Raw genomic sequence first — 26,547 nt, 5'->3', positions numbered from 1 at the left:
TTCCAGTATTATACATGCTACTCTGATGACTGGTGAAAAGGATCATAATGCCATTAGTCATTGCTTAGAGGCGTGGGCAGCCTGGGGGAAAGCCTGATAGTCTCAAGACAGACAACGGGCCTGCCTACACTGCAAAGTCCTTTCAGGCATTTTGCCAGACAATACAGGTCGGTCATACTACAGGCTTACCATACAATCCCCAAGGTCAAGGAATTGTGGAAAGAGTACATCGTACCTTAAAAGAGCTTATACAAAAACAAAAAGGGGGGAATTGCCCGCAGCCCGAACACCAAAAGAACAACTTTTAGCTCTTTTTACTCTAAATTTCTTAATTCTGGATGCATGGCCACTCTGCTGTGGATTGCCATGCTACTACTACCCTACAATGCAGAAGTAAAGTGAAGGATGTCTTAACTGATGAATGGCGTGGCCCAGATCCTGTGATTTGAGATCTAGGGGAGGCGATTTGTGTTTTCCACAGAATCAAGAAAATCCAATTTGGGTACCTGAGCGTTTGACTCGAAAAAATTGCCTTCTGCTCTTCCTGAAGATGAGACTACGAACCCTACTATTACTACTGGGAATGGTAATACAGGTTAATTTGCTCACCCTGTAGGCTATTGCCAGATCCTGGCCAGTACCCATGCCAGTTCATAGCAATTCTACTGTTTTGAGAATAAGACTAGCAAGCATAATCTCTGGCCTTTGGTTTCAATGGTGCTGTCCAATGAGCAAGGGTCATATACATCCCTGACCCCCTTTGCTAGGTTGATGGGAGAGAACTTCGTGCTGTATAATGTTTCAGCTACCAGAAAAAGGTGATACCAGGTTGATCAATATTCAATATAATAACCTCTTGGTAAATAATACTGTACTAGTACCACTAGTACTTCAGTATGTGCTAGATCACCTTTTTTCTGATAAGCACTAATGTAAGCAGTGGTGCTTTAAATTGTAATAGCTTTGATGTAGTCTGCTATTTAGCTGAATGCTGGGATGGCACCAATGACACCGCAGTGATGGTTAAGATTCCCTCCTTTGTGCCAATCCCAGTGGAGGCAAACCCAGATAGCTTTCCTATTCTTAATTTGCTGAGAGCCAAAAGAGATTTTGGAATTACGGCAGTCATAATTTCAGCCATTGTGCTGTCTGCTGCCGCAGCTACCACAGCTGCAATCGCTATGACCAATCAAATACAGACGGCTGAGACTGTCAATCAGATTGTAGAAAGAACTGCAGTGGCGCTAGAGATACAAGAAGAATTTAATACCCATTTGGCATCTGGCCTTCTATTAGCCAATCAAAGGATAGATTTAGTTCAAGAACAAATTGAAGCACTGTATCATATGACACAGCTGTCTTGTGTTTCCTCCCTTAGAGGTTTATGCATTATTCCTTTGCGAGCTAACTTTTCTCAGCATTTTCAACAGAGCAAAGAAATCTCGAATTATCTGAAAGGAAACTGGTCCATGAAAGCAGAGCAACTATCAAGACAATTGCTGATGCAGATTGCTGTCCTCAACAGCACTAGGCTGGACCCCATCACACTTGAAGACTTTACCTCATGGATTACGAATGCTTTCTCCCTTGTTAAGGAGTGGGCGGGCATGTTTGTCCCGGGAGCTATTGTCCTCCTGGGTTCGGAGTAGGTCTCTGGCTTATTGGCCGTTTAAAAGAGAACATGCAGACACAAAGTGGTTGTTTACCAGGCTATGACCACCATTAAAAGGGTGCTTCTCCCAACATATGGCTGGCCTCTTTGAAAGATCAAGAGTTCGCCTAGATCATTTTTTTTTGTCACAGTCATGTGGAGTCATTGTATCAGGGACGGGCAACTTTCCTCGAACTGGACCAACCTAAGACCACGAGGCCCGTGGCGATAGGGTAACTCTATGACGGTAAGGCCGAGTTTGGATGAGAACGACCTAAGACAGGAGCAATGACAAGATTGATGTGACACCCAGATCTAGACCAGTCATTTTATTAAACAAAAAAGGGGGAGATGTAGAGAGCGGCGCGGCAAAACAAAGATGGCGCCGACATCCAGCCTTGTCTGGATATAAACGACTCACTGCGCATGTGCAGGCTTTTCCCCTTGCTAGGGCTCCCTCTAGTGGTGAACAGCGGTACTGCACATGTGCGGTTTATGCACCAGGTGTCAGTTGACCGTTAATATGCTAATGAGGTGATTCATTCTCTGCCAATCCCTGGAGGACAAGTAGTGGGGTGATCCAAGCCCCACCAATCCCTGAGATAATTAGCATACTGTTGTCTATATATAAGCCGGCGATTTTTGCTGCTCGGGGTCCCTGTTCAAGAGCTGTAACACTAAGAAGAGCTGTAACACTAAGAAGAGCTGTAACACAGTAAAGGCTTGTTCGCAGAAGAATCCTGTTGCCGCGTCGCCGCTCTTGCTGGCGGGACATTGGCATGCGACAGTGGGAGTGCTAGCTTGTACAACCATTATGGAAATCAGTGTGGCAGCTCTTCAGGAAGACGGGAATTAATCTACATCAAGATCCAGCTATACCACTCTTAAACATATACCCTAAGGATGCTTCATCCTACTACAGAGACACCTGCCTCACCACGTTCACTGCTGATCTGTTCACAATAGGCAGAAATCGGAAACAACCCAGATGTCTGTCAACGGAAGAATGTGTAAAGAAAACGTGGTACACTTACCTAATGGAATATTACTCAGCCATTAAAAACGAAATCATGAAATCCACAGGTAAATGAATGGGACCTGAGCAAGGTAACCCAGATCCAAAAAGACAAATATGATATGTGTTTGCTTATATGTGGATATTATCTGTTAAGTCATTAATAAGTAAGCTGCAATTGGTAGAACCATAGAGGTTATGTAGAGATTAAGGGACTAGTGGGGAGGCAGAGATCTCCCTAGGAAGGGGAAATAGGATAGTTATGGTTGGATGGGGGTATGGGGAGGGACTTGAATGGCCAGATCAAACAAGGAGGGGGAGGCAAGAGGGGGACGAGGGAGGGAATATGAAAAGAGACAGCTACAGTTGGAGAGATGGCTCAGCGATTAAGAACACTGGCTGCTCTTCCAGAGGTCCTGAGTTCAATTCCCAGCAAACACATGGTGGCTCACAACCATCTGTAATGAGATCTGATGCCCTCTTCTGGTGTGTCTGAAGACAGCAACAGTGTACCTACACACAAAAAACAAATTAAAAAAAAGAGAGAGACAGCTAAAATTAAGGGCCATTTGAGGGGTAGTATGGAAGCCTAACACAGTAGAAGCTTTCTAAAACATATACATATATGAAGGTGATCTAAATGAAATTTCCAAATAACAGGAGAGACAGAGTCCCTACTGGACATCTTTTTTCAACAAACGAGTCTTCTAGTACCAGGAATGGGTTACATCTAGTTGGGTTGTTATCCAAAGGGATCCCATGGGAACTTTCATGCAACCAGGCTGTTGGCAAGGCTGTCAGTTTGCTCTCCACAAATCAACAGCCAGGCCCTATTGCTAAAGACAACACCCACACACTTCATTGAACATGTTGAAGTCACCTGCCAGACAGTATGCAGAGAAGGAGCTCAGAATGCTCAGCCCTAGATGGGATGTCAAACAGCTCTTCTCAGGGCTTAGGGAGCTATGCCGAAGAGGAGACTGATTTTGTAAGAGGCAGAAGAGGGCAGGGGAATGGAGGACACAGCACACAAAGCCTTCTAAACAGAGCGTGAGGGGACCAAGGTACACATGAGGCAGCATGCACAGGGCCTACTTGGGTCTGTACCAGTCGGGGCTCTGGAACTGAAAGTGGGCACACGCCCCCATCCCTAACCCAGAATCTATCTTCAATTGATAACCACATGCGAACGAATGCTTAGTTCTTAAGTGTAGGCTGCCTGCCCAGCAGTAGAAGAAAATGAACTGAGACATGAACTCAACAGTAGCTTTGGAAGTTCCTTCTCTCAAAGTATCATGCCAGGGCATTTTCTTACCTTTATTTTATTCTTCACTCCTATTGTTTCTGTACAGTTCCTTCGTGTATATATTATGGCTTCTGGTTTTGTGCTTTTACTGGGTTCCTGAACATGCAAACAACTGTGTCTCTGCGCTTACATGTATCTGTCTCTTGTGCCTTGAGATTTTTTTCCTTCTGTTTGTTTATTCTAATCTGGTTTGTTAGTGTTTGTTTTATATTGCTATATTCATTAGAGGTCTGTCTGTTTTCTAACGAGATACAGAAAGGAGGTAGATCTGGAGGAGGTGATGTGGGGAGGAACTGGGAGGAGTAGATTGAAGAGAAACCACGATCAGAATGTATTATGTGAAAACTACCTTCTTTTCTTACAATTTAAAATATTTACTTTTTCAATATATATTTCAAGTACAGTTTCTCCTCACTATACTCTTTCCAGTCCCTCCCAATACTCCTGCCGGTCCCCACCCTACCCCCCACCTCCCTTTTCCCCCAGATTTGCTCCTCTGTTTTCCTTCAGAAAAGAGCAGAACACAGCAAAACAAGCTACAATAAGAGAAGGCACAAACCCTCATCGATCTGGGTAAGGCAACCCAGTAGGAGGAAAAGGGTTCCAAGATCAGACAAGAGTCAGAGACACCCCCACTCCCACTCCTAGGAGTCCCACAAATATACCAGGTTAATAACCTTAACATATGTGGAGGTCCTAGCTCAGACCCACGTAGGCACTGTGAGTCTCTCTGAGTCCTGCTGAAATATACTTAGTTGATGTCTGTGGGCCATGTTTTCCTGGTATCCTCAACCTGTCTGGCTCCTATACTTCTTCCTCCCCCTCTTCCACAGGGTTCCCAAGCTCCAAGAGGAGGGACCCTGTGGAGGTCTCCAGTTTGGCACTCTCTTGACTTAATGTTTGGCTCTGGCTTTCTGCACGTACTCCCATCAGCTCCTGGTGGTAGTCTCTTTCATGATTGGGCTAGGGGCTGATCAGAACTGTTGGCAGTCTCAAATCGGTTTTCTTTCTTTCTCTCTTCTTCTTAGATTTATTTATTTATTTATTTATTTATTTATTTATTTATTTATTTATTATGTATATAATGTTCTGCCTGCATGTATGCCTGCAGGTCAGAAGAGGGTATCAGATCACATTATAGATGGTTTTGAGATACTGTGCCGTTGCTGGGAATTGAACTCAGGACCTCTGGAAGAGCAGTTAGTGCTTTAACCGCTGAGCCATCTCTCCAGCCCCTCAAATCTATTTTCAATATAAGAAAAAAAAAAAACCTACAAGGATGTGATAGCTATTCTTGGTTGCCAACTGGAATGCATCTGGAATGAACTAAATCCAGAAATGGGGGGGTTCACACCTGTGAGAGTTTTTTTGTTTTTTTTTTGTTTTTTTTTTTTTTTTTTTTGGCTTGGTTTGAAGTGGATGGATCACTTCTATTCTGGACCTTTGAAGTAGGAAGACACATATGTACCTTTGATCCAGACTTTGGGGAAGACACACACCTTTAATCTGGATCTTGAGGTGTGAAGACACACCTTTAATCCCAGGTCACACCTCCTATGTAAGGCCACGGAAGAAGAAGGCTTTTTCTTTTTTCCTGCTTGCCCTTACCTTGCTAGCCCGACCATTCCTTCACTTGCATTGCAGCCTATGACATCAGGATTCTAGTGTCTTCTAGACCATCTGAGACATCCAGCCTCATGGATGGAACGATTTCTGGATTCTTGGACTTTCTGTTCATTGCCAGCCCCTGTTGGGTTAATTGGACTGTAGCCTGTAAGTCATCTTAATAATCCTCTTTCCATATGTACAGAAATATTCATTCTATAAGTTCTGCTATGTTAGAGAACCCTGACTAATACAAATGGAAAAAGAGGAGCCACTCCTTCCAGGAGGGAGAAAATAGGCTCAGAAGGTTCCCAAAATAGGACTGACTTGATTTCCTGCTCAGATTTCTCTCCATGGTGGAGGACCTGGAAATATAAGATGAAATAAGCCCTTTGTTCTCCAAGTGGCAGCTTTTGGTCAGAGTGTCTTATAGAACATGGCCCAACACTCAGCATAAATGGAGAAAAACCAACCAAAAACTCCGGACCGGACATCCACATCACTTCCTCCACAGCTCATGGAATTCGATGGAAGGTTGTGTGGGAAGAGTAGAAGAGGCCGAAGAAAGGGAGGAGTGCTGTGCAGCTGTGTCCTCTGAGTTGAAATAGTTCCTCTTTAAGGACGGAGGTTTAGAAACCTTAAGCAGCTCATGAAACTTCTAAAACACAGAAAGCCCAGGTTACAAGATTCTTGGAGTTATAAAAGCAATGAGCATCCTCTGGGAGAGAAAACTCTTATGTGAAGCTGCTTGCACATTGGACTGGGCTGCCAAGGATATAGCTTTTCTGAGTTATTGCCCACACCGTAGCTGCTTTCACATTACCTGTGCTCCAATAAGCTGCCTAGCTCCAAAAGTATGATGATGATATCAGTTATCAACTTGATAGGGCCTAGAATCACCCAGGGAGCAAGCTTCTGGACACATCCACGAGGAGTTTCCAGACAGGATTAAACCAAGTGAGAACACCAATCCTGAACGAAGGTGGCACCATTCCGTGGCTTTGGTCCTGAGACTGAATGAAAAAGGACAGGTTGTGCAGAACACCACTATTCACTTCTGTTTTCTGACTAGATACAGTGTGGCCAGCTGCCTCAGCCTCCTGCCTCCGGGCCTTCTCAAAACAAAGGAAGGGTAACTCTGGGCAGTGAGCCAAAAGAAACTCCCCCTCCCTTAAGCTGTTTCCATCAGACATCTAGTCACCATGACTTAAAAGTAATTAGCTGATGCTGAGATTTGGCCATAGAGGTCAGAGGGGCTCCAGACGGCAGTACGACTGGAAGATTAAGCTCTGAGTGCCAGGAGCCAGCAGTGGGGATTGTTGGAACCAGCCTACCGCCACGATTCGGTGATCTAGGTGTTGGCGTAACGGGAACTAAGAGAGATATATGAGACCCCAGCTAGATGGGGGCAGATATGAAAAGCCTCGAGTGCAGCTGGGGCTGCTAAAAGACTTCAGTCCACGACAAAGATCAAAGATCTGATTGTCTTATCAATAGGCGATGCTCTCCTATAGAAGCTGGCTGCGAGAGCATCAGGAACAGCTCCAAAGGAGGTCATGGTAGCAGCTCTGGGTACAAAGGTGATTGGAATGTCACCACAGCAACCAGGCTCAGACTGTCCTGCAGAGCTCTGTCGACAGCTGAGTGAATACCTCATTCCTTACCACCTCCGAGTTGGAAATGGAAGACTTCCAGCTGACAGCAAGCTCAGCCTTCTTCCTCTCTCCCTCCAGGTTTGAGAGCTCTTCCCAGGCCGGTCCCTTTTTATAGCTCATTTCCATGCACACACATTCAGTAATTAGGATCCACATGGCTTTGTGTAGCAGGGTGTGAGGCTTTGCACAGTGAGACCCCTTAGGTAGATCCCTCATCAAAGGGGGATGAGAAGGACAGCTACCCTCAAGGCTGGTGGGAGTCAGACTCGTGAGCTTCTCCCATGCAGGGAGCTTACGGGGGCTTCCTTCATTGCTGCAGCCTCCAAGGTTGCTCAACTTGCAACCTGTGAGGGTTTATATATGCTCAGCCCAGGACTATTAGAAGCTGTGGCCCTGTTTGAATAGGTGTGGCCTTTTTGTTGTAGGTGCGGCACTAGCTGCCCGGAAGCCAATATTCTGCTAGCAGCTTCCAGATAAAGATGTAGAAATTTTCAGCTCCTCCCACACCATGCCTGCCTGGTTACTGCCATGCTCCTACCTTGATGATAATGGACTGAACCCTTGAACCTGTAATCCATCTCCAACTAAATGTTGTCCTTCTAAGACTTGCGTTGGTCATGGTGCCTGTTCACAGCGGTGAAACCCTAAGACACAACCAAAGGCGGGGACTTATTCCTACCTTAGCCTCCAAGACTCTGTTTCTACTACAGATGGGAATCCATTCCTATGGCTGTTTCTTGGCCTTCGTGATCCAGTTTTTAGAGCCCATGCCTCCAGCCTTTGAGGCCTGTTGTTCTAGAGGTTTAAAGGAATCTTGATGTCCCAAAACTTGTTGGCAAGCTCCCAGCTAGCATCTTGTCACTATTAAGTCCAAATCTCACTGTTCTATTTGGCACTCCTATGTGTGGTGACTTGTTTTCTCATTTCAACTGCTAATCCAAAGTTTAAGAAGGTTCTCCCTGTTATTTGCTCATTATCATCTGTCCACTTCATCATTGGAGAGGGCAAGACAAGAACTCTTGTTGGAGACAGCAAATCCACTCTCTCCATCAAGAATCCAGTTCACTGGTGTGACTAAGCCTGACTATGTGTCTCTCAAGCCTTTGGAACTGGTTTATGGATGGGAGGATTTTGTAAGAGTCTGCGGTTGTGACTTTGATGGAAGCTCAGAAGACCAGAAAAGAAAAGCAGACAGTAGAGGCCATGCCTGTGAGATTTCAACTGGAAATATGGACTCTCTTGGGAACTGGACTACATGATATTTATATCCAATTCTGACAAGGATTTTGTCTCATTTTGCCCAAGTTCTGAGAATTTGAGTGAGGATGAATTCAGAAGCAATAGACTAATCCCATTGTAGCAGTACATCGGCAGTAAACTCATTGAATTAGTGGAGGGAATTTCAGGATGACAATATTCTGGCTGTAGTATAGTTGCTGCTGACTGCTTTGAGTAAGGCTTACATTGAGTACCAGGAAAAAGCAGTGTGGAAGATTCAAAAACCATGCAGTTTTCATGGACATGAATGGAGTTAACGGAGACTTGCTGATGGTACAGTGAGAGTATTAAAGGGTTAGCGCCATTAAAGAAACACTGCCAATTCAAGCTCCCTTTCCACAATCTCAGAGCCAGCCGCCATGACTTCCCTTTCATAGTGGCCTGTAGCCTGCAAACTCTCTAGTTTACCAAACTAAATCTTCTTTCCTTTGAGTTCCTCCTTCAGGTAACTGGTCACAGAAATGAAGACAGTAACCAATACAGTAGTTCAAGCTGACCTTAAACTAACTATGAAGACCAGGCTCTCCTCAAATTTGTGATCCTCCTGCCTTTGTCTCCCAAGTGTTGGCTTACAAACATGTCACTCTCAACAATAAAGGAACAACAACAAACCAAAGGGGCAAAATAGAAAAAGAAATTAAAACACAGAAGTCTTTAAAATGTTTATTAACTCATTAAAATAGGTCATTGTACCAATATAGCATTGTGGTAATTTGAATCTGAGAATGGCCCCCATAGGCTCATATGTTTGAATGCTTGGTCCAGTTGGTGGAACTGTTTGGGAAGGATCAAGAGGTGTGGTCTTGCTGGAGGAAGTGTGTCCCTGGAAGTGGGATCTGAGGTTTCAAATGCTCACACAATTCCAGCTCTCTCTCTGCCTTGTGGATCAGATGTAAGTTTTCGGCTATAGTGAGAATTTAGGTTTCTTTAAAAATCCACTTATGTTATATGAATATGCTTTTGTTTTAATCCCAGGTGTGGGATATGGAGCTGCTTCAGATTGTCCACAGCTGCTCACTATGATGATTGTCTTGTGCTCTTGGAGGGATTTGATTTTTGCCAGCTGCAGATAGTTTATGTTTGGGATTCTGGGAATTCTTGAGAGGGTATAAATACAAGATCCCTGAGAGGACCTGTGGTGGCTGCTGCTCCCCCCTGCTGCTGCCTTTGCTATTGCTGGATTGCTGACTGGAGATATCCTGACAACAGAGATTGGACTTGCCTCGAGGAATCCTACATCACTAATCAGCAGGAAGTAGTCCAAAGAGGTCTAAGCCCCCTTTCTCCTCTAACCTTCTTTCTGTTCTGCTAGTGTTGGGGGTTGGAAGGTATTGGAGTGGAGTAAGGGTTGGAAGGGTGGTAGTTAATAGAACCCCCCAAAAGAGCCCAAAAAGTATGGCAACACTGGGCTGCTGCTCCAGCACCACGTCTGCTCACCTGCTGCTGTGCTCCCATGACGGCCTTACATTCACACTCTGGAACTGTTAAAGCCCCAGTTAAACGCTTTCTCTTATAAATTGTCCTGGACATATTGTCTCTTCATAGTAGTAGAAAAGTAACTAAGACGAGTTGATGTTATCAACATCAATAACAAATTAAAAAAATAACTACTTTCAACAACAACAACAACAACAACAACAACAACAGTACAGATAGGCATGGCTTTGCTTGACATGTTTTTCTGCAAATGTCTTCTGTATTCTCATATTTGCACTCAATATGTTATTGTGATTTGTTGTTTTGAAACAAGAATAAAAAGAAATCCAGTTTTGTAGAGATACGTGGTCAGAAGAGGGACAAACAGTTTGCCAGTCTTTTCAGATGGTTGTGGAATTCTTCTTTGATACTGTACAGAAAGGCACAGGGAGATTTTTAGAGGCTAGTTACAGTGTAAAACCAAAGCATAGCATAGTTTTACATTTTGATTCATCCCAATCAATCTGTCTTAGGCTGGGCTTGGTGTCACATGCCTTTAATTTCAGCACTTGGGAGGCAGAAGCAGATGAATCTCTGTGTGTTTGAGGCCAGACTGGTTTGTAGAGTGAGCTCTAGGCCAGGAGTGCTGCATAAAGAGATCATTAACAACAACAACAACAACAACAACAACAACAACACAAACAAACAAAAAATCGAAAGTCAAAACCTCAAATCAAACACCACCACCTAATAAAAAACAAAAAGAAAAATATTTGTTTTATGGATTAGAAGACTCAGAAATAAACCCTTGTGGCTACACTACAGCCATCCAGGTTTTGGCAAATGGGTCAAAATCCTACCCTAGAAAATAAGACAGCCTCTTAAATGCATGGTGCTAGGAAAGCTGAGTATCCAACTGTATAAGGATGGCATGAAATCCGTATCTTTTGCCTGCATATAAACCACCTTGAGGGGCTAGGGAGATGGCTCGATAGTTCAGAGCACTTAGTGCTCTTGCAGAGGAATCAGTTTGATTCCCAGCATCCACAGAGTGGATCACAGCCACTCATAGCTGTGCCATGGGAATCCAACAGGCACATACATGGTGTACACCTATGCAAGCAGGAAAGACATTCATAAACACAAAAAGTAAAATAAATAAATCAAAAATTTTAAAAGAGGCTTGGAAAGATGGCTCAGCAGTTAAAGGCACTCACCCTTGCAGAGGACCTGGGTCCAATTTCCAGCACCCACATGGTGTGGTTCACAGTCATCCATATTTGAGGGGAATCAGATACCCTCTTCTGACCTTTGTGGATACCAAACATGCACATGCTGGAATCCATCCATCCATCCAGGCAAAATATTCACATAAAGATAAAATGAATAGATCTAATAAAAATGTAAAAACAAATCAACTCAGAATGGATCAAGAACTTTAACGCAGAGGCAGAAACACTGAAAGTGCTAGTTGAAATCATGCAGAGAATTCTTCAAGATATAGATATAGGCAAAACATTTCTGCTAGTAACTCTCGTAGCGTAGTATGTAAACCAAAAATTGACAAATGGGATTACATGAAATTGAGAGGCTCCTGCCCAGCAAAGGAAACAATTGGCAGAGTGAAGAGAGAAAGCCTACAGACTGGGAGAAAATATTTGCTAGCTGTACTTTGGACAAGGGGTTAATGGCTAGCATATATAAAGCAAGACCAAAAACATCCAATCAATAAGTGAGAATAACCTGAACAGGTAATATTCAAAAAAAGAAGAAACAAAATGGTCAATAAGTATTTAAAATGGTACGTAACATCACTGGCTATCGGGGAAATGCATATTTAAACTACTCTGAGACTCCATATCATGCTGCTGAGAATGGTGACATCAAAGAAGCAAATGAGAACAAAGAGTGTCGAGGATATGGGAAAGAGGAAACTCTTGTTCATAGCTGGCGGGCACGCATTCTTGTATTCACTATGGAAATCAGCGTGGAGGTTTCTCAAACAACCAACCAAAGCCCCAAACCACCGCCATCACCACCACCACATCTAAAAACAGAACTACCATGTGGTCCACTAGTGGGCATAGACCCAAAGCTTCTAGTTCTATTGTTCTCCATCATCCATGCTCATTGCTCTGCTAGTCACAAAAGTAGGAGTTAGGGTAGCTTGAACATCAACTGATGAACGGGTAAAGAAAATATGGCATATATATGCAATGGGATTTGTTAAAAAGCTTTAAAAAATGTATTAGTCCCTCCCTTGGGTGTGTGTGTGTGTGTGTGTGTGTGTGTGTGTGTGTGTGTGTGTGTATGTGTGTGTGCACGCAGGCAGAGGTCAGAGAACAACTTTTGGGAGTTGATTCCCTCTTTCCACTGTAGGCTTTGGTCCCCACATAGGCTCAAATATTTGAATGTTTGGAAGATTGTTTGGGAAGGATTAGGAGGTGTGGTCTTCCTGGAGTAGGTGTGGCCTTTTTGGAGGTGTGTCATGGGGCTTTGAGATTTCAAAAGCGCCTGCCAGGCCCAGGCCCAGGCCCAGGCCCAGGCCCAGTCTCTCTCTCTCTCTCTCAAAGATTTATTTATTTATTTATTTATTTATTTATTTATTTATTTATATGGGTACAGTGTGGCTGTCTTCAGACATGCCAAAGAGGGCATCAGACCCCATGACAGATGGTTGTGAGCCACCATGTGGTTGCTGGGAATTGAACTCAGGACCTCTGGAAGAGCAGTCAGTGCTCTTAACCACTGAGCCATCTCTCCAGCCCTCTCTTTTCTATCATCATCTTGTGGATCAGTTGCAAGCCCTTGGCTATTGCTCCAGTGCCATGACTACTTGTCACCATGCTCCCCTACCATGATGATTATGAGCTAACTTTCTGCAACTGTCACTAGGCCCCCAATCATAAGCTGCTTTGGACTGTCCCCATTGGTCAGGGCTGATGAGTGACAGTAATTCTCCAGCATGCTCATAAAAGCTTGGCTCCTTCCTGAGCACATACGCACCCTCTGGCTTGGTCTGCACTCCTAATGGACCTTTACTCACAAATAATTCCCACCACTGTGCATCCTCCATCCAGAAAAAAATCAGTGTGTCGATTTAAGCAGATCTTCCAAATTTTGACGTATTCCATTATAAAACCTCCATGATTTCATAGCCAGTAAGGCATAAACTCTGGATGTCACAGCCTTGTAGTCTGGTACTTAGGAGGAGTTCCCACATGATAGCAGCATGAACTCTAAACTATACAAAGGAGCTGGAGTGATAGCTCAGCAGGTGAGAGCACTTGTTCTTGTAGGGGGTCTGAGCTCACTTCCCAGGATCCTCCTGGTGGTTTACTCCGGTTCCGAGTTATACAACACTGTCTTCTGCCCTTTGTGGGCACCAAATGGAACATCCACATTCACACAATGAAAACACCCAAACCAAAAAAAAAAAAAAAAAAAAAAAAACCAAACAAATAAAAAAAACCCCATAAATTAATCTAAAAACTGAAAAAACATATAAAATATAACTCAGGCATGGAGATAGAAAACTGCAGCTGTAACCCTTTAGGAGGAGGAGGTGGGGAAACTAGAAGTTTGAAGGCAGTCTGTGCTACACAGGGATTTGTCCCAGAAAGAGGGGGCAAGAAGGAAGGGAGGAAGGGAAGGAATAAGCAGGGGGCTTACGCTTTTAAAAACTTTCACGCTCCTCAGAACAGTTTCAGGGCATTGAACAACTGTTAAACTGGTGTCTTAAAGCATCCTAATGGACAAGTTTGAAAAATTTCTAGTGTTTCCACTTGAAGTCTTGGATTTTTATCATCGGACACAATACTGTTGGCGGGCATCCTTGAAAGCGACAGTCTTGTTTGGTTCCTTTTGGAGCCCTACCTGCTAAAGACCTGCTCTGAAGTCTGTCAGTCGCTCTTTGATGACAAATGCTGCACCCCCCTACCCCTCTAAAAGCCATTTGGTTTGGTTTGCAGCTCCAAGAATTGCATACTTGCTTTTCTCGAGTTCTCGTTCTCAGTGTGAAACAGACGTGATTCATTAATTCTTCCTGTCTTATCACCTATAATGACAACATGCTCTGCTCTCTAGAGTCAAGGGAACTCTGAAGTGAGGTGGGCTCTGTGCCAGTGTCTGTGCAAAGCTCAGCTCTGGAGATGATGCCCGGTGTCAGTAGGCCTTGCCTTGAGCCTTGAGGGTACCTTTGTTGATGCTGGCCCAACTGTCAACTCAATAAAAAAGGAAAATCCCACTTCAGCACCACTCTAGAATTTACTTTGAAGAGTCCCTGAAAGGGTGCCAGGGACCCAGCGGTCCCTAGACCATGCTTCTAGTGGGCAGTCCTGGAGGCAGTCTAAACTGTGTCCAATAACCCTTTTTTTTTTTTTTTTTAGACTTATTTATTTTATGTATACAAGTACAGTGTGACTGACTCAGACACAGCAGAATCTGGCATTGGATCTCATTACAGATGGTTGTGAGCCACCATGTGGTGGCTGGGAATTGAACTCAGGACCTCTGGAAGAGCAGCCAGTGCTCTTAACTGATGAGCCATCTCTCCGGTCCCCAACCCTTATTATTAAATCTAAAGTTTGCCACTGTTTCTTGTTACCAATTTTAACATGGGTTAAAGCATTTTGAGCCAAAATGCTTTAGGGACTCTAATATGGGGGCAATTTGTACGTGATTCTTAATTAGGAAGAATGATAGATCCAAAAGTTTTACTTTACTAAAATAGTTTGACATTTATGCTTTTTATAATCTTGGTGTTTGTTAAGTTGATGTCAAACAAACACATCCACAGCTCCTAAATTGTGCCAAAAGGAGAGAATGCTAATACTATTTTTATTTATTTGTATGTCCGTGTGCCTGCTTCTCCGTGTATACCACCTGTGTGCAGTGCCTGAGAAGGCCGTAAGAGGGCACTGGATCACCTGAAACTAGAATTAGCTGTAAGCTACCTGATGTGGGTTCTAGGAACTGGACCTAGGTCCTCTGCGGCTTTGTTTCTCTAGTCTCCAATTTTAGGAATGTTCTCAGTGACCTTATCATGCTTGACGCTGTTAACTTTTTCTTTAGATATTAAAAACCTGATATTCACCAGTTAAATCCTTACTGGCCAAGGTCACTCAATGGTCGACTTCCATCCTGGTTGAGAGGCTTTAAGTTGGGAACACCTTTGCTCTACTATACAGAACTTTTCTCTAACTAACAAATTACAAGGCTGTGACATCTGAAGCTTGGGGAATTATGGACATCACGCCTAGATCTTTAGGCACTTTTTTTTGGAGTCTATTCTGATATGAAAACAAGACTTCTCCATCCATATAGTTCATATATGATTTTTCGTTTCCTTTTTCTTCTGTTGGATCTGGATCTCACCTCATAGCTCTGGCTGTCCAGGAACTCACTATGCAGCCCAGGATGGCATCAGATTGGTAGCCATCTGTCTGTCTCTGCCTCCTTGGTGCTGGCATTAATGGTGGGCTCCACCATCTCTAACATATGATCTTTATCTCTCGTCCCTGTAGCATGCTTGTAAATTCACAAAGTGCTTGGTGGGCAACGACTTCTGGGAATCTCAATGTTGTCCAACCCCCACCCACATATAGAAATTCATCACACTGTGTATGGCAGGCAGCTGTTAGGTGGCCCCAATGCTCCCGGCTTCCTGTTATTTACATCATTGTGCTGCCTTCTTTCCGGGACTATGAACGAGAGTGGTGGCATGCTTCTAATGAACCGATTCAGGAGAAAGTGTGGGGATGTCACATCTATGATTAAGTTTTACAGGTCCATCTTCTGTTTTGCTCAATGACTTTATTACTATCTGGGCTTGAATGCTTTGAAGATGCAAAAAGCTCTTTCAGAAATTCTCCCTGTTAGAATTTAGGGCAGCTTCTGACAGACAGATGGTGGGGAACGGAATCTCTGGTCTCCTTAGGGGAAAGCAATTGAGCTTAGAGAAGAGTCAGATCGGCTCCCAAGGGAACCTTTCAAGGAGATCTGGAGGGGGTGTTAGTTTGATCTTAAACTTAACAAGACATATTGAAATGGGAGAACCCAGAAAGGCTGGGTCTGAGATAACATGTGGGGATTGTTTTGGGATAATTTGTTGTGGAACTTTGGTTATGTAACTATAGACAATGAACACATCATTATATTTGGTGGTTTCTCTAGCAGGACCAGAAATGAGCTGATCAAATTCTCTTGGTCCTTGTTCTACATGTTTAGATATTTACTGATCATTGGGGAGTGGCTTCCAGATCATCCAGAGGTCTGTACCTGTTGCTCCAGGGACCTACTCCACACTATATCAATTTCTGGGCTCCCAAGAGACTGTCCATAGCTGTCTTCTCCCACCCCAACATCATTTAGTTTATACACCAGAGACAGCACGACAATAAATTAATCCTTGGAGTTTGGAACTTCAGTCTGGTCTGGAGAATGAGTTACTACTTCCAAAGGTAGGGATGCAGAAAACCAGTTCACCAGCGGAAGTGCAAAATGCTTGCAAGCTCCAGGTGGGAAATCTGGGGTGCTGTGAGCTGACTCCCTGCGTGCTAAATCAACAAACCAGGGCAAAAGAATACCTGTTTCCCGAGCGGGCTGCCAGACTGTATGAGATAAATCGCGTGAACCGCTCATCATACTGCCTACCCGGAGCAGAGTGAGGCAAGCATTTAGGATTCCTCCACGGGGTCTTAGGTCCTGATCGGCCTGGGCCACCCAGGGGCGGGGCGCAGCGGGGACCCAGCCGAGGTCTGCCCCGCCCACGCGAGGCCGAAGCCCGTCGAATGACTCTGTGCAACGTGTTGGTGGCTGCGGCGGCGGCCGCGCGGGTTCTTCCGGGCTCTGCAGCTTCCTGCCGAGCATCGCGCAGCCGCCTCGGCCGCGGGGGACCCCGGTGCAGGCCTCCGGGGTGCAAGCCTCTGGGGCGTAGGCCTCCTAGGTGCAAGCCTCCCGGACGCAGACCTCCGCACCTGAGCACAGCGCACCATGAGCGCCTTGCCGCCGCCGCCGCCGCCGCCGCTCCCGCTGCTGCTGCTGCTGCTCGCGCTCCTGGCCGCGCCCGCGGTCCTCGCTAGCAGAGCCCAGTCCGCCTCGGCCTCACAGCCCGAAGCAGACCACCAGTCTCCGCCCAGCCCAGGGAATGCCACCCAGCTGGGATCTGGTATGGCGGGCGGGGGAGGCTCCAACAGCAGCGTCGACGCGGTGGTGACCCGCATCTCCAGCCTGCTTCGCGACCTGCCCACCCTGAAGGCAACGGTGATCGTGGCTTGCGCCTTCAGCGCGCTGCTCATCGCCTGCCTGCTGCTGCGAGTCTTCAGGTGGGTCGCGTCGCCCAGCTCCTTGCCGGGTTGGCTCCACCGGCGGCGTCGCCATGGTGCTGTTGCTGCCGCCGCCACCGCGCACTGCCCCACCTGCGCGCACAGGTGCTCGCTCTCGGCGCGCTCCCGCCAGGCGCGCACCTCTCTGCTCGATCTGTCAGGGTGGGATCCGGAGGGCGGGCGAGTACATTTGGTTCTTTCAGGCGCACATCTCAGGAACCGTTTCCCCCTTTAAGGCTGTTTGGTGTGTTCCAAGTCCTAGATTCTATTGCTTTCCTCTACTCACGGTTACCTCCAACTCTGAGTTTCGACCCCCCTTCCGTGGGATTTGTTTTTATGTCCACTTCACGAAACGAGGAAACATTCAAAGAGAGCTGGCTTACACAGGTACTCAGCGGTGGAGGGACAATCTGGTCTAGGGCTCTCCCATCTTTGCCCCCCCCCCCACCAGCTCTCCTCTGTCCCACCAGCTCTCGCTCTCATTCACCTACGGAAAGCAGAAGTGGGAAGAGAGGGATGCCAGAGGAAACTGGGGACACTTGCTTTACACCTGATGTTAGTTACAGGAGGTTTGGTGACCCGTGATAGCTTTGGTGACGTTCCTCCTCGTTGTTCACTTGGAATCAGCGAACGCCTAGAACGGCTCTGAGCTCGGAGGTTTGAAACATTTAGCTCAAAATAGTCCAAGCCCACACAGCTGTGTACTTTTAAAAGAAGGCATTTGAACTATTTTGCCAGTCTGCTCCTTATTACCCAAGAGTTGGGGAGAAGACAAGGAAGACATCATGCGGCCAGATGTGAGGGGACAGGGCTGTGTGTTTAAATAGGAGATGTGGCACTCAGGCCTGGAAGGGAGCGACCTTGGCTTGAGTGTGGAAGGAAGGAGACCACTTAATAAGATAAACCGCTTCTGGCCATGATCTGTATCCTCTTCCTGGGAAGGCGTGCTTGTTAGTTGAGTATTTTAGGCGGACAGCCGCCAATCTGGATAACGATTTAGATAGGATTTGGAGCGTTTTACGGCAGGGAAGGGCTTTGATGGTCCCCTAGTGTTCCCCTCGAGTTTGGCGATGTTGTGATGCTGCTTCTCAGAGTGTGGAACAAATATTGTTCGATTCTAGAACACGCCACAGCTCTGTGTGGCTAAAAGCACCCACCGCCAATGCACCTTGAATCTGCTGCTTGGTGGTCTGTTCTGTGGTTGTTGCCTCTGGTCATGCTCTCCTGTGGACTTGATTATCTAGCTCCATCGCCTCTGGGGTCCTTTGTACCTGCTTGCTCCCCAGCTTCTTAGCTTGTAGGCCCCGAGTCCTAGTCATCTTATCACCGGGAGCTCCGAACACCATTACCCCGTGTCTGTACTTTCCCTGGTGCAGGCTTCCCTCCCTGCGCCACTTTTGATGTGCTGCACCTTCCTCGCCTCACCGAGGTCACAGTGATGCTCTTTAGGCTGGGGTTCCTGGCTGACCCCTGTCCCTCTGCTCCTCATCTTCCCTCTTCTGATGGAGTGCTGCTCTCATTCTTCGATCCGCTCGACCTTTTGTATTAAATTCTTGGACCTGGGGGCAAGGCTGACTCTTTATGATTGGCATTCTGCCTTGTTCTTGAGCCTCCCTATAAGTTTGGCCCAGTGCTCCTTTGCCCTAGCTGTGCTGGACTCCGGGGCTCTCTGGAAGCACCGTGTGAGCCTTTATGCATTTATGTAGTCATTGGTTGGCCGTTCTAATCCTATACGGCCCCAGTTTCTCCTGTGCTTTCTAGTCTGGTAGCCATTAGCCACATGGAGAACTGGAAGCATAACTTTCTGAACTGGGAGGCACTGTAACCACGAGCTTCACATGGAATTTATTAAGGGATATTTGATTCTTTTTATTTATTTATTTATTTATTTATTTATTTATTTATGTATTTGCTAAATCTTTGAAGTAATGTTATTTTTTTTTCAAATTTTGATGTATTGGGTTAAATATATTGAAATCAGGACTGCAGATGCCACAATTCCAGTTTGAGACTAATACTGATTCAATTCTATTTTGACGAAAGTCTGTGACAGATTCCCAATTCAAATCACTGAAAAGGAATAAATAATTATGATCTCTCTCAGCCTCTCTTTTCTCCCTGTCTGTGTCTGTCTCTGTCTGTGTCTCTGTCTCTGTCTCTCTCTCTCTCTCTCTCTCACACACACACACACACACACACACACACACACACACACACACACACACACACACACACACACACGTACGTTGTTTTGCTCTGCTCCTTGCCTGGTCCTCCAGGACACCAAGTCTACAGGAGAACTCATTGCTGACCTTTTTTGTGTTTATACCTGGGAAAGCTCCCTGGGTAGCCCCTCCTCCTCCACTTCCCAAAGCACACTGGAATCGGAATTTCCTGTCCCTTTGCCTTACCAGGGCTGAGGGCTATGAAGGGCAGAACTTCTTTGTCTCTTTAGCACCTAGTGTCATTCCAGGAATAGGTTGGCATTTAATAAAGATATTTTTAGCAAAAGAATGTTAAACTCCTGAGTATTTTACATTGTTGATGGCTCTCCAAGTGTCGCCTTTGACTAGATGCCTGGTCTTTTCGGGATGCTTATGGGGTGGAAACTTGGGTGGTACCTGTTCACTGTCTTAGAAATGCAGAAAAACTGGGACCTGAGTGTGGTATCATTGCTTTTACATTAACGCTCCTGCATGTTTGTTTTCCCTGAAGGAAACACCTGGCTGGACAACAGAACAAACATGGACCCAAGGAAAGGTTTTAAAAAAGGCAAGATCCATATAGTGAAACCCACCATCTTTTTATTAGGTAGCTACACTTCGAAGATCCACGGTTTCCCCTTTGATATTCTTATTCTGATGCTAATGACTAGAAGAGGAAGATGAAATACGTGCATGATGGGATATTCAGAGAATTCTGTTTTCTTTTTTTCTTTATTCTCTTGTTAAGTAACAAAAATCTGTATAATTTAATAGTGGTAAATGTTTATATGTCAATTTTTTATTGGATTTTTATTCATTTACATTTCAAATGGTATCCTGTTTCCCGATTTCCCCTCTGAAACTCCCATCCCTTCCTCCTTCCCCCTGCTTATATGAGGGTGTTCGGCCATCTACCCACTCAACCACAAATCCCACCTCCCCGCCCTGGCATTCCCTTACACTGGGCATCAAGCCTTCACAGGACCAAGGGCCTCTCCTCTCATTGATTCCTGACAAGGCCCATTCTCTGCTACATATGCGGCTGGAGCCATGGGTCCTTCCATGTATACTCTTTGGTGGTTTAGTCCTTTGGAGTTCTGGTTGGTTGATATTCTTGTTCTTTCTATGGGGTTGCAAACCCCTTCAGCTCCTTCAGTCCTTCCTCTAACTCTTCCATTGGGGTCCCTGTGCTCAGTCCAATGGTTGGCTGCGAGCATCTGCCTCTGTATTTGTCAGGCTCTGGAAGAGCCTCTCAGGAGACAGCTATATCAGGCTCCTGTCAGCTGCACTTCTTGGCATCCAAAATAGTGTCTGGGTTTGGTGTCTATATGGGATGGATCCACAGGTGGGACAGTCTCTGGATGGCCTTTCCTTTAGTCTCTGTTCCATATTTTGTCTCTGTATTTCCTCCCTTGAGTATTTTATTCCCCCTTCTAAGAAGGACTGAAGGGTCCACACTTTGGTCTTCCTTCTTCTTGAGCTTCATATGGTCTGTGAATTGTATTGTGGGAATTCCAAGCTTTTGGGCTAATATCCACTCATCAGTGAGTGCATACTGTGTGTGCTCTTTTGTGACTGAGTTATCTCACTCAAGATGATATTTTCTAGTTCTGTCCATTTGCCTAAGAATTTCATGAAGTCATTGTTTTTACTAGCTAAGTAGCACTCCACATTTTCTGTATCATTTTTCTGTTGAGGGACCTCTGGGTTCTTTTCAGCTTCTTGCTATTATAAACAAGGCTGCTGTGAACATAGTGTAGCATGTTTCCTTGTTATATGTTGGAGCATCTTTTGGGTGTATGCCCAGGAGTGGTATAGCTGGGTCCTCAGGTATCACTATGTCCAATTGTCTGAGGAACCTCCAGACTGATTTCCAGAGTGGTTGTACCAGCTTGCAATCCCACCAACTATGGAGGAGTGTTCCTCTTTTTCCACATCCTCCCCAACATCTGCTATCACCTGAGTTTTTGATCTTAGCCATTCTGACTGGTATGAAGTGGAATCTCAGGGTTGTTTTGATGTGCATTTCCCTGATGACTAAGGATGTTGAACAGTTTCTTTAGGTGCTTCTCAGTCATTTGATAATCCTCAGCTGAGAATTTGTTATTTAGCTCTGAACCCCATTTTTAATAGGGTTATTTGGTTTTCTGGAGTCTAACTTCTTGAGTTCTTTGTGTATATTGGATATTAACCCTCTATCTGATGTAGGATTTGTAAAGATCTTTTCCCACTCTGTTGGCTGCCGTTTTGTCCTAATGACAGTGTCCTTTGCCTTACAGAAGATTTGCAATTTTATGAGGTCCCATTTGTCAATTCTTGATCTTAGAGCATAAGCCATTGGTGTTCTGTTGAGAAAAATTTCCTCAGTGCCCATGTGTTCGAGGCTCTTCCCCACTTTCTCTTCTATTAGTTTGAGTGTATCTGGTTTCATGTGGAGGTCCTTGATCCACTTGGACTTGAGCTTTGTACAAGGAGATAAGAATGGATCAATTTGCATTCTTCTACATGCTGACCTTCAGTTGAACCAGCACCATTTGTTGAAAATGCTGTCTTTTTAAAAAAACCACTGGATGGATTTAGCTCCTTTGTCAAAGATCAAGTGACCATAGGTGTGTGGGTTCATTTGTGGGTCTTCAATTCTATTCTATTGGTCTACCTGCCTGTCTCTGTACCAATACCATACATTTTTTTTTTTTAATCATAATTGCTCTGTAATACCGCTTGAGGTCAGGGGATGGTGATATTCCCACCCCCACTTCTTTTATTGTTGAGAATAGTTTTCAGTGTCCTGGGTTTTTGGTTATTGCAAATGAATCTGCAAATTGCTCTAACTCTATGAAGAATTGAGTTGGAATTTCGATGGAGATTGCACTGAATCTGTAGATCGCTTTTGGCAAAATGGCCGTTTTTCCTATATTAATCCTGCCAATCCATGAGCGTGGGAGGTTGTTCCATCTTCTGAGAGCTTCCATTTCTTTCTTCAGAGATTTGAAGTTCTTGTCATACAGATCTTTCACTTTCCTGGTTAACATCACACCGAGGTATTTTATATTACTTGTGACTATTGTGAAGGGTGTCACTTCCCTAATTTCTTTCTCAGCCTGTTTATCCTTTGAGTAGAGGAAGGCTATTCATTTGTTCGAGTTAATTTTCTGTCCAGCCACTTTGCTGAAGTTGTTTATCGGGTTTAGGAGTTCTTTTTTCATAGGGAAAACATTTAAATGACGCACGTAGGGCTGAGTGACTGGAATCTCAGGACCGAGGAGGCTGAGGCAGGGGGATCATGAGTCGGAAGCGAGCTGCTACACAGCATGACCTTGTTCAAATGAAACACAAACATATCCAGCAGTTGGCACTGCCTAAGGAAATAGTGGCCGTCGGTGACAGGTTAATACTGATTGTCAGCTTGACAGGATCTAGAATCATCTAGAGGATAAGCCTCTAGGCATGTCTGTGGCTGAGTGTCTAGGCTGGGTTTCTTGAGGGGAGAGGGTACACCTTACATGTGGTCAGCACCGTGGCCCGGGCTGGGGTCTCAGACAGTGTGTGGAAGGGGAGAGTGAACTGAGAATCAGTGTTCACATCTCTCTCTCTCTCCTGCCACTGTGGCATCCCTGCCATGCTGGGCTACACCTTCAAAACGTAGGCTGAAATAAACTCTTCCTTTCCTAAGTTGCTATTCCAGACATTTTGTTAGAGCAACCAGAAAAGTACAGAATGTGTAATCTTTAAGAGCTGTTAAAAGCAATGACATAGGAAGGTGGTGATGTGAATTAAGAGAGACTCTGACTATGGGAAAAGTAATGTGAGTGACAGTATCAGCCACGTATCGTCGAATGCAATAGATCACACAATGGCATGCCATGTGGGCTCCTTTCACTGCTATAAATATATACATATATGAGTGTACTAAGGAATATATTAGCATGTGCATGTACTTGTAAATATGGGCGATTCTTCCTGTCTGTATTTATATTCATGGCATGATTCCGTGTCATCTGGACTCCTTTACAGCTCTGAGTCATGTGTTCATGCATGCACATTGTATCCTGAAGATCAGCGGGAAGACATCTGGATGTACCCCGGCCGTGGGATTCCTATATCCCTCATTCTTGGTTTTCCTGGTTGGGTATCAGGGTATGCTCTGTGCAGCTGTGCCTCTGGGGTCCTTTACTTGTAACTGGCCCTTAGGATTGCCTGGCTTTCTGATGCTTTCCCATGCTGGCTGTGCTGTAGCATCTCCTTGCTCTGTCCTCCATTTCTTTAGTTTCTGTTTGACAGCTGTTCACAGCTGTGTCACTTCCCATGTATCTTCCATGTGTATGTGTGTGTGAGGAGGATTTGGTGTCCTGCTCCCTTGCTCTCTCTTCCCTTGAGACAGGCTCTTTCACTGTACTTGGGGTTCACAATTGTTTTTCAGTTAGGGATGGCTAACTCCATCGATCCTCCTGTCTCTGCCCGCCCAGTGCTGGCTCACAGGTACCGTCAGCCACACTCAGGTCTTTAGTGGGTTCTGGGAATCTGAACTCTGGCTTCCATGCTTGTGCGGCAGATGCTTTTACCCACGGAGCCCTGGACCCACACTTAATCTGATTTCCCCATCTGCTTTAGTTACTTTATTGATTCTGTGATAAAATGCTGTGACCAAGGCAATTTATTTTATTTTATTTTTTCTTTTTTCCATCTTTATTAATTCGGGTATTTCTTATTTACATTTCGATTGTTATTCCCCTTCCCGGTTTCTGGGCCAACATACCCCTAACCCCTCCTCCTCCACTTCTATATGGGCTTCCCCTCCCCATCCTCCCCCCATTACCACCCTCCCCGCAACAATCATGTTCACTGGGGTTCAGTCTTGGCAGGACCAAGGGCTTCCCCTTCCAATGGTGCTCTTACTAGGATATTCATTGCTACCTATGAGGTTGGAGTCCAGGGTCAGTCCATGTATAGTCTTTGGGTAGTGGCTTAATCCCTGGAAGCTCTGATTGGTTGGCATTGTTGTTCATATGGGGTCTCAAGCCCTTCAAGCTCTTTCAGTTCTTTCTCTGACTCCTTCAATGGGGGTCCCGTTCTCAGTTCAGTGGTTTGCTGCTGGCATTCGCCTATGTATTTGCTGTATTCTGGCTGTGTCTCTCAGGAGAGATCTACATCCGGTTCCTGTCAGCCTGCACTTCTTTGCTTCATCCATCTTATCTAGTTTGGTGGCTGTATATGTATGGGCCACATGTGGGGCAGGCTCTGAATGGGTGTTCCTTCTGTGTCTGTTCTAAACTTTGCCTCCCTATTCCCGCCCAAGGGTATTCTTGTTTCCCTTTTAAAGAGGGAAGGCAATTTATAAAAGTTTAATTGGGCTTTGGATTTTGAGGGTTAGAGTTCAGGATGTTCCTATGTGTTGATATGTATTTTGAATTTTATTTAGTTTTACTTTTTATCACATTTTTATTCATTTGTTTAGTGTGTGTGAGTGAGTGTGTGTGTGTGTATGAGAGAGACAGAGAGAAGACAGAGAGAGAGAGAGAGAGAGAGAGAGAGAGAGAGAGAGAGAGAGAGGTTAGAAAACAAATTGTTGGAGTGAGTTCTCTCCTTCCACCATTTGGTACCCAGGAATTGTACCCAGGTCCTCAGGATGGGTGATGGGAGCCATTATTCGCTAAACTACCTTACTTTGCCCTATGTATTAATATTTTGCTATCCAGGAATCTTATATAGGAGATCAAATCTGGAGAGAAAGGTGGGTTGATTCTAGAGTATCCTCTGGTGATTGTATGGTGCACGTGAGGGTCCTGGAGGTCCAGTGCATCAGACACTTCTGGGTATGTTTCTAGATGCCATTGTGAGAGACAGGAGGGAGAGAAGAAGAAGAGAAATAGGAAGAAGAGGAGGAAGAAGAGGAAGAGGAAGAAGAGGAAGAGGAAGAAGAGAAGAGAAAGAGGAAGAGGAAGAGGAAGAGGAGAGGGAGAGGAGGAGGAAGAGGAGGAAGAAGAGGAAGAGGAAGAAGAGGAAGAGGGAAGAGGAAGAAGAAGAGGAAGAAGAGGAAGAAGAGGAAGAAGAGGAAGAGGAAGAGGAAGAAGAAGAGGAAGAAGAAGAGGAAGAAGAGGAAGAAGAGGAAGAGGAGGAAGAAGAGGAAGAGGAAGAAGAGGAAGAAAAGGATGAGGGAAGAGGAAGAGGTTAATGGAAGAGGAAGCAGCACACGTAGAAGCAGAGAAAGGATTTTGCTTACTTGTTTTGACCTTGGGAGATTCTGGTGGCCTTGGGTGGATTCAGGGGACACCCTCACAACAGAGACTGCTGTTGTCAGGAGCGTCTACCTCAGGGTTCCCTTACAATACCCCTCCCTTAGAGTTTTGGGAGTTGGACTTTCCTCTTTCATGATGTGGCTTCAGGCCAGGGAAACTGTACACCTTGAAACCACAGCATCCCACTGGCTTGGCTGGTCTCCCAGTTTTACCGAACAGGTGCCATTTCTCTCCCTTCTCTGTTGGCTGTGTGCTCAGCCCCTTCTTATTGCTGAATCTCTGTGAAATCCTCTCAGCTGAGAGAATGAGTTTCCGTGCTTCCCCAGGGCTTGGAAAGACAAAAGTCTAGGTGATTTAACATTGCCTAATATGGTAGCAAGGGCGTAACCACCATGTTCTGGAGATGGTGACACTTCACATACCCCATTTGCTTCCCTAGGTTTTTGAAGAGGTGCTAATGTCTCCTACTTACCTCGAATTTCCCAAATTTTCTATTATTATTTATAACAAGGAAAACATTAAATATAAACAGTAACCCCAGGCCTAGGGTGGAACACATCAGGAGGAGCCATCAAGCCACTGGCCAACCACCCTGATGGTGGTTGGACTTCAGCCTCAGTTTGAAAACCTGTGTCAAAAACCAAGGTGGAGAGTACCTGAGGAAGAAAACCAGTGCCAACACACAGGTGTGCTCGAGTACACACACAGACACACACACATTCACACACATTCACACAAACACACACACACATACATATACACACATACACATATACACACACATACACACACAAACACACACACATTCACACACATACACACACATACACACATACATACATACACTTATACACAT

At 45.2% G+C, this 26,547-nt stretch overlaps 1 protein-coding gene and 1 pseudogene across 1 annotated transcript in view; one reads left to right on the top strand and one right to left on the bottom strand.

The window, feature by feature from the left end:
- Positions 1-9,965, bottom strand: part of LOC116893246 — a 36,070-nt pseudogene extending 26,105 nt beyond the window's left edge.
- A 6,735-nt stretch (positions 9,966-16,700) lies between these two features.
- Fam174b (family with sequence similarity 174 member B) overlaps positions 16,701-26,547 on the top strand; it is a 43,343-nt gene continuing 33,496 nt past the window's right edge. The window contains exon 1 of the mRNA XM_032893411.1: positions 16,701-17,251. Coding sequence (XP_032749302.1) covers positions 16,920-17,251 — 332 coding nt within the window. The 5' untranslated portion in view covers positions 16,701-16,919. The remainder of the gene's footprint in view (positions 17,252-26,547) is intronic.

The sequence above is a fragment of the Rattus rattus genome, chromosome 2 (assembly GCF_011064425.1).
Source record: "Rattus rattus isolate New Zealand chromosome 2, Rrattus_CSIRO_v1, whole genome shotgun sequence".
Lineage (NCBI taxonomy): Eukaryota > Metazoa > Chordata > Mammalia > Rodentia > Muridae > Rattus > Rattus rattus.
The sequence above is the reverse complement of the archived record's forward strand: the minus strand, read 5'-3'. Positions and strand labels throughout refer to the sequence as shown.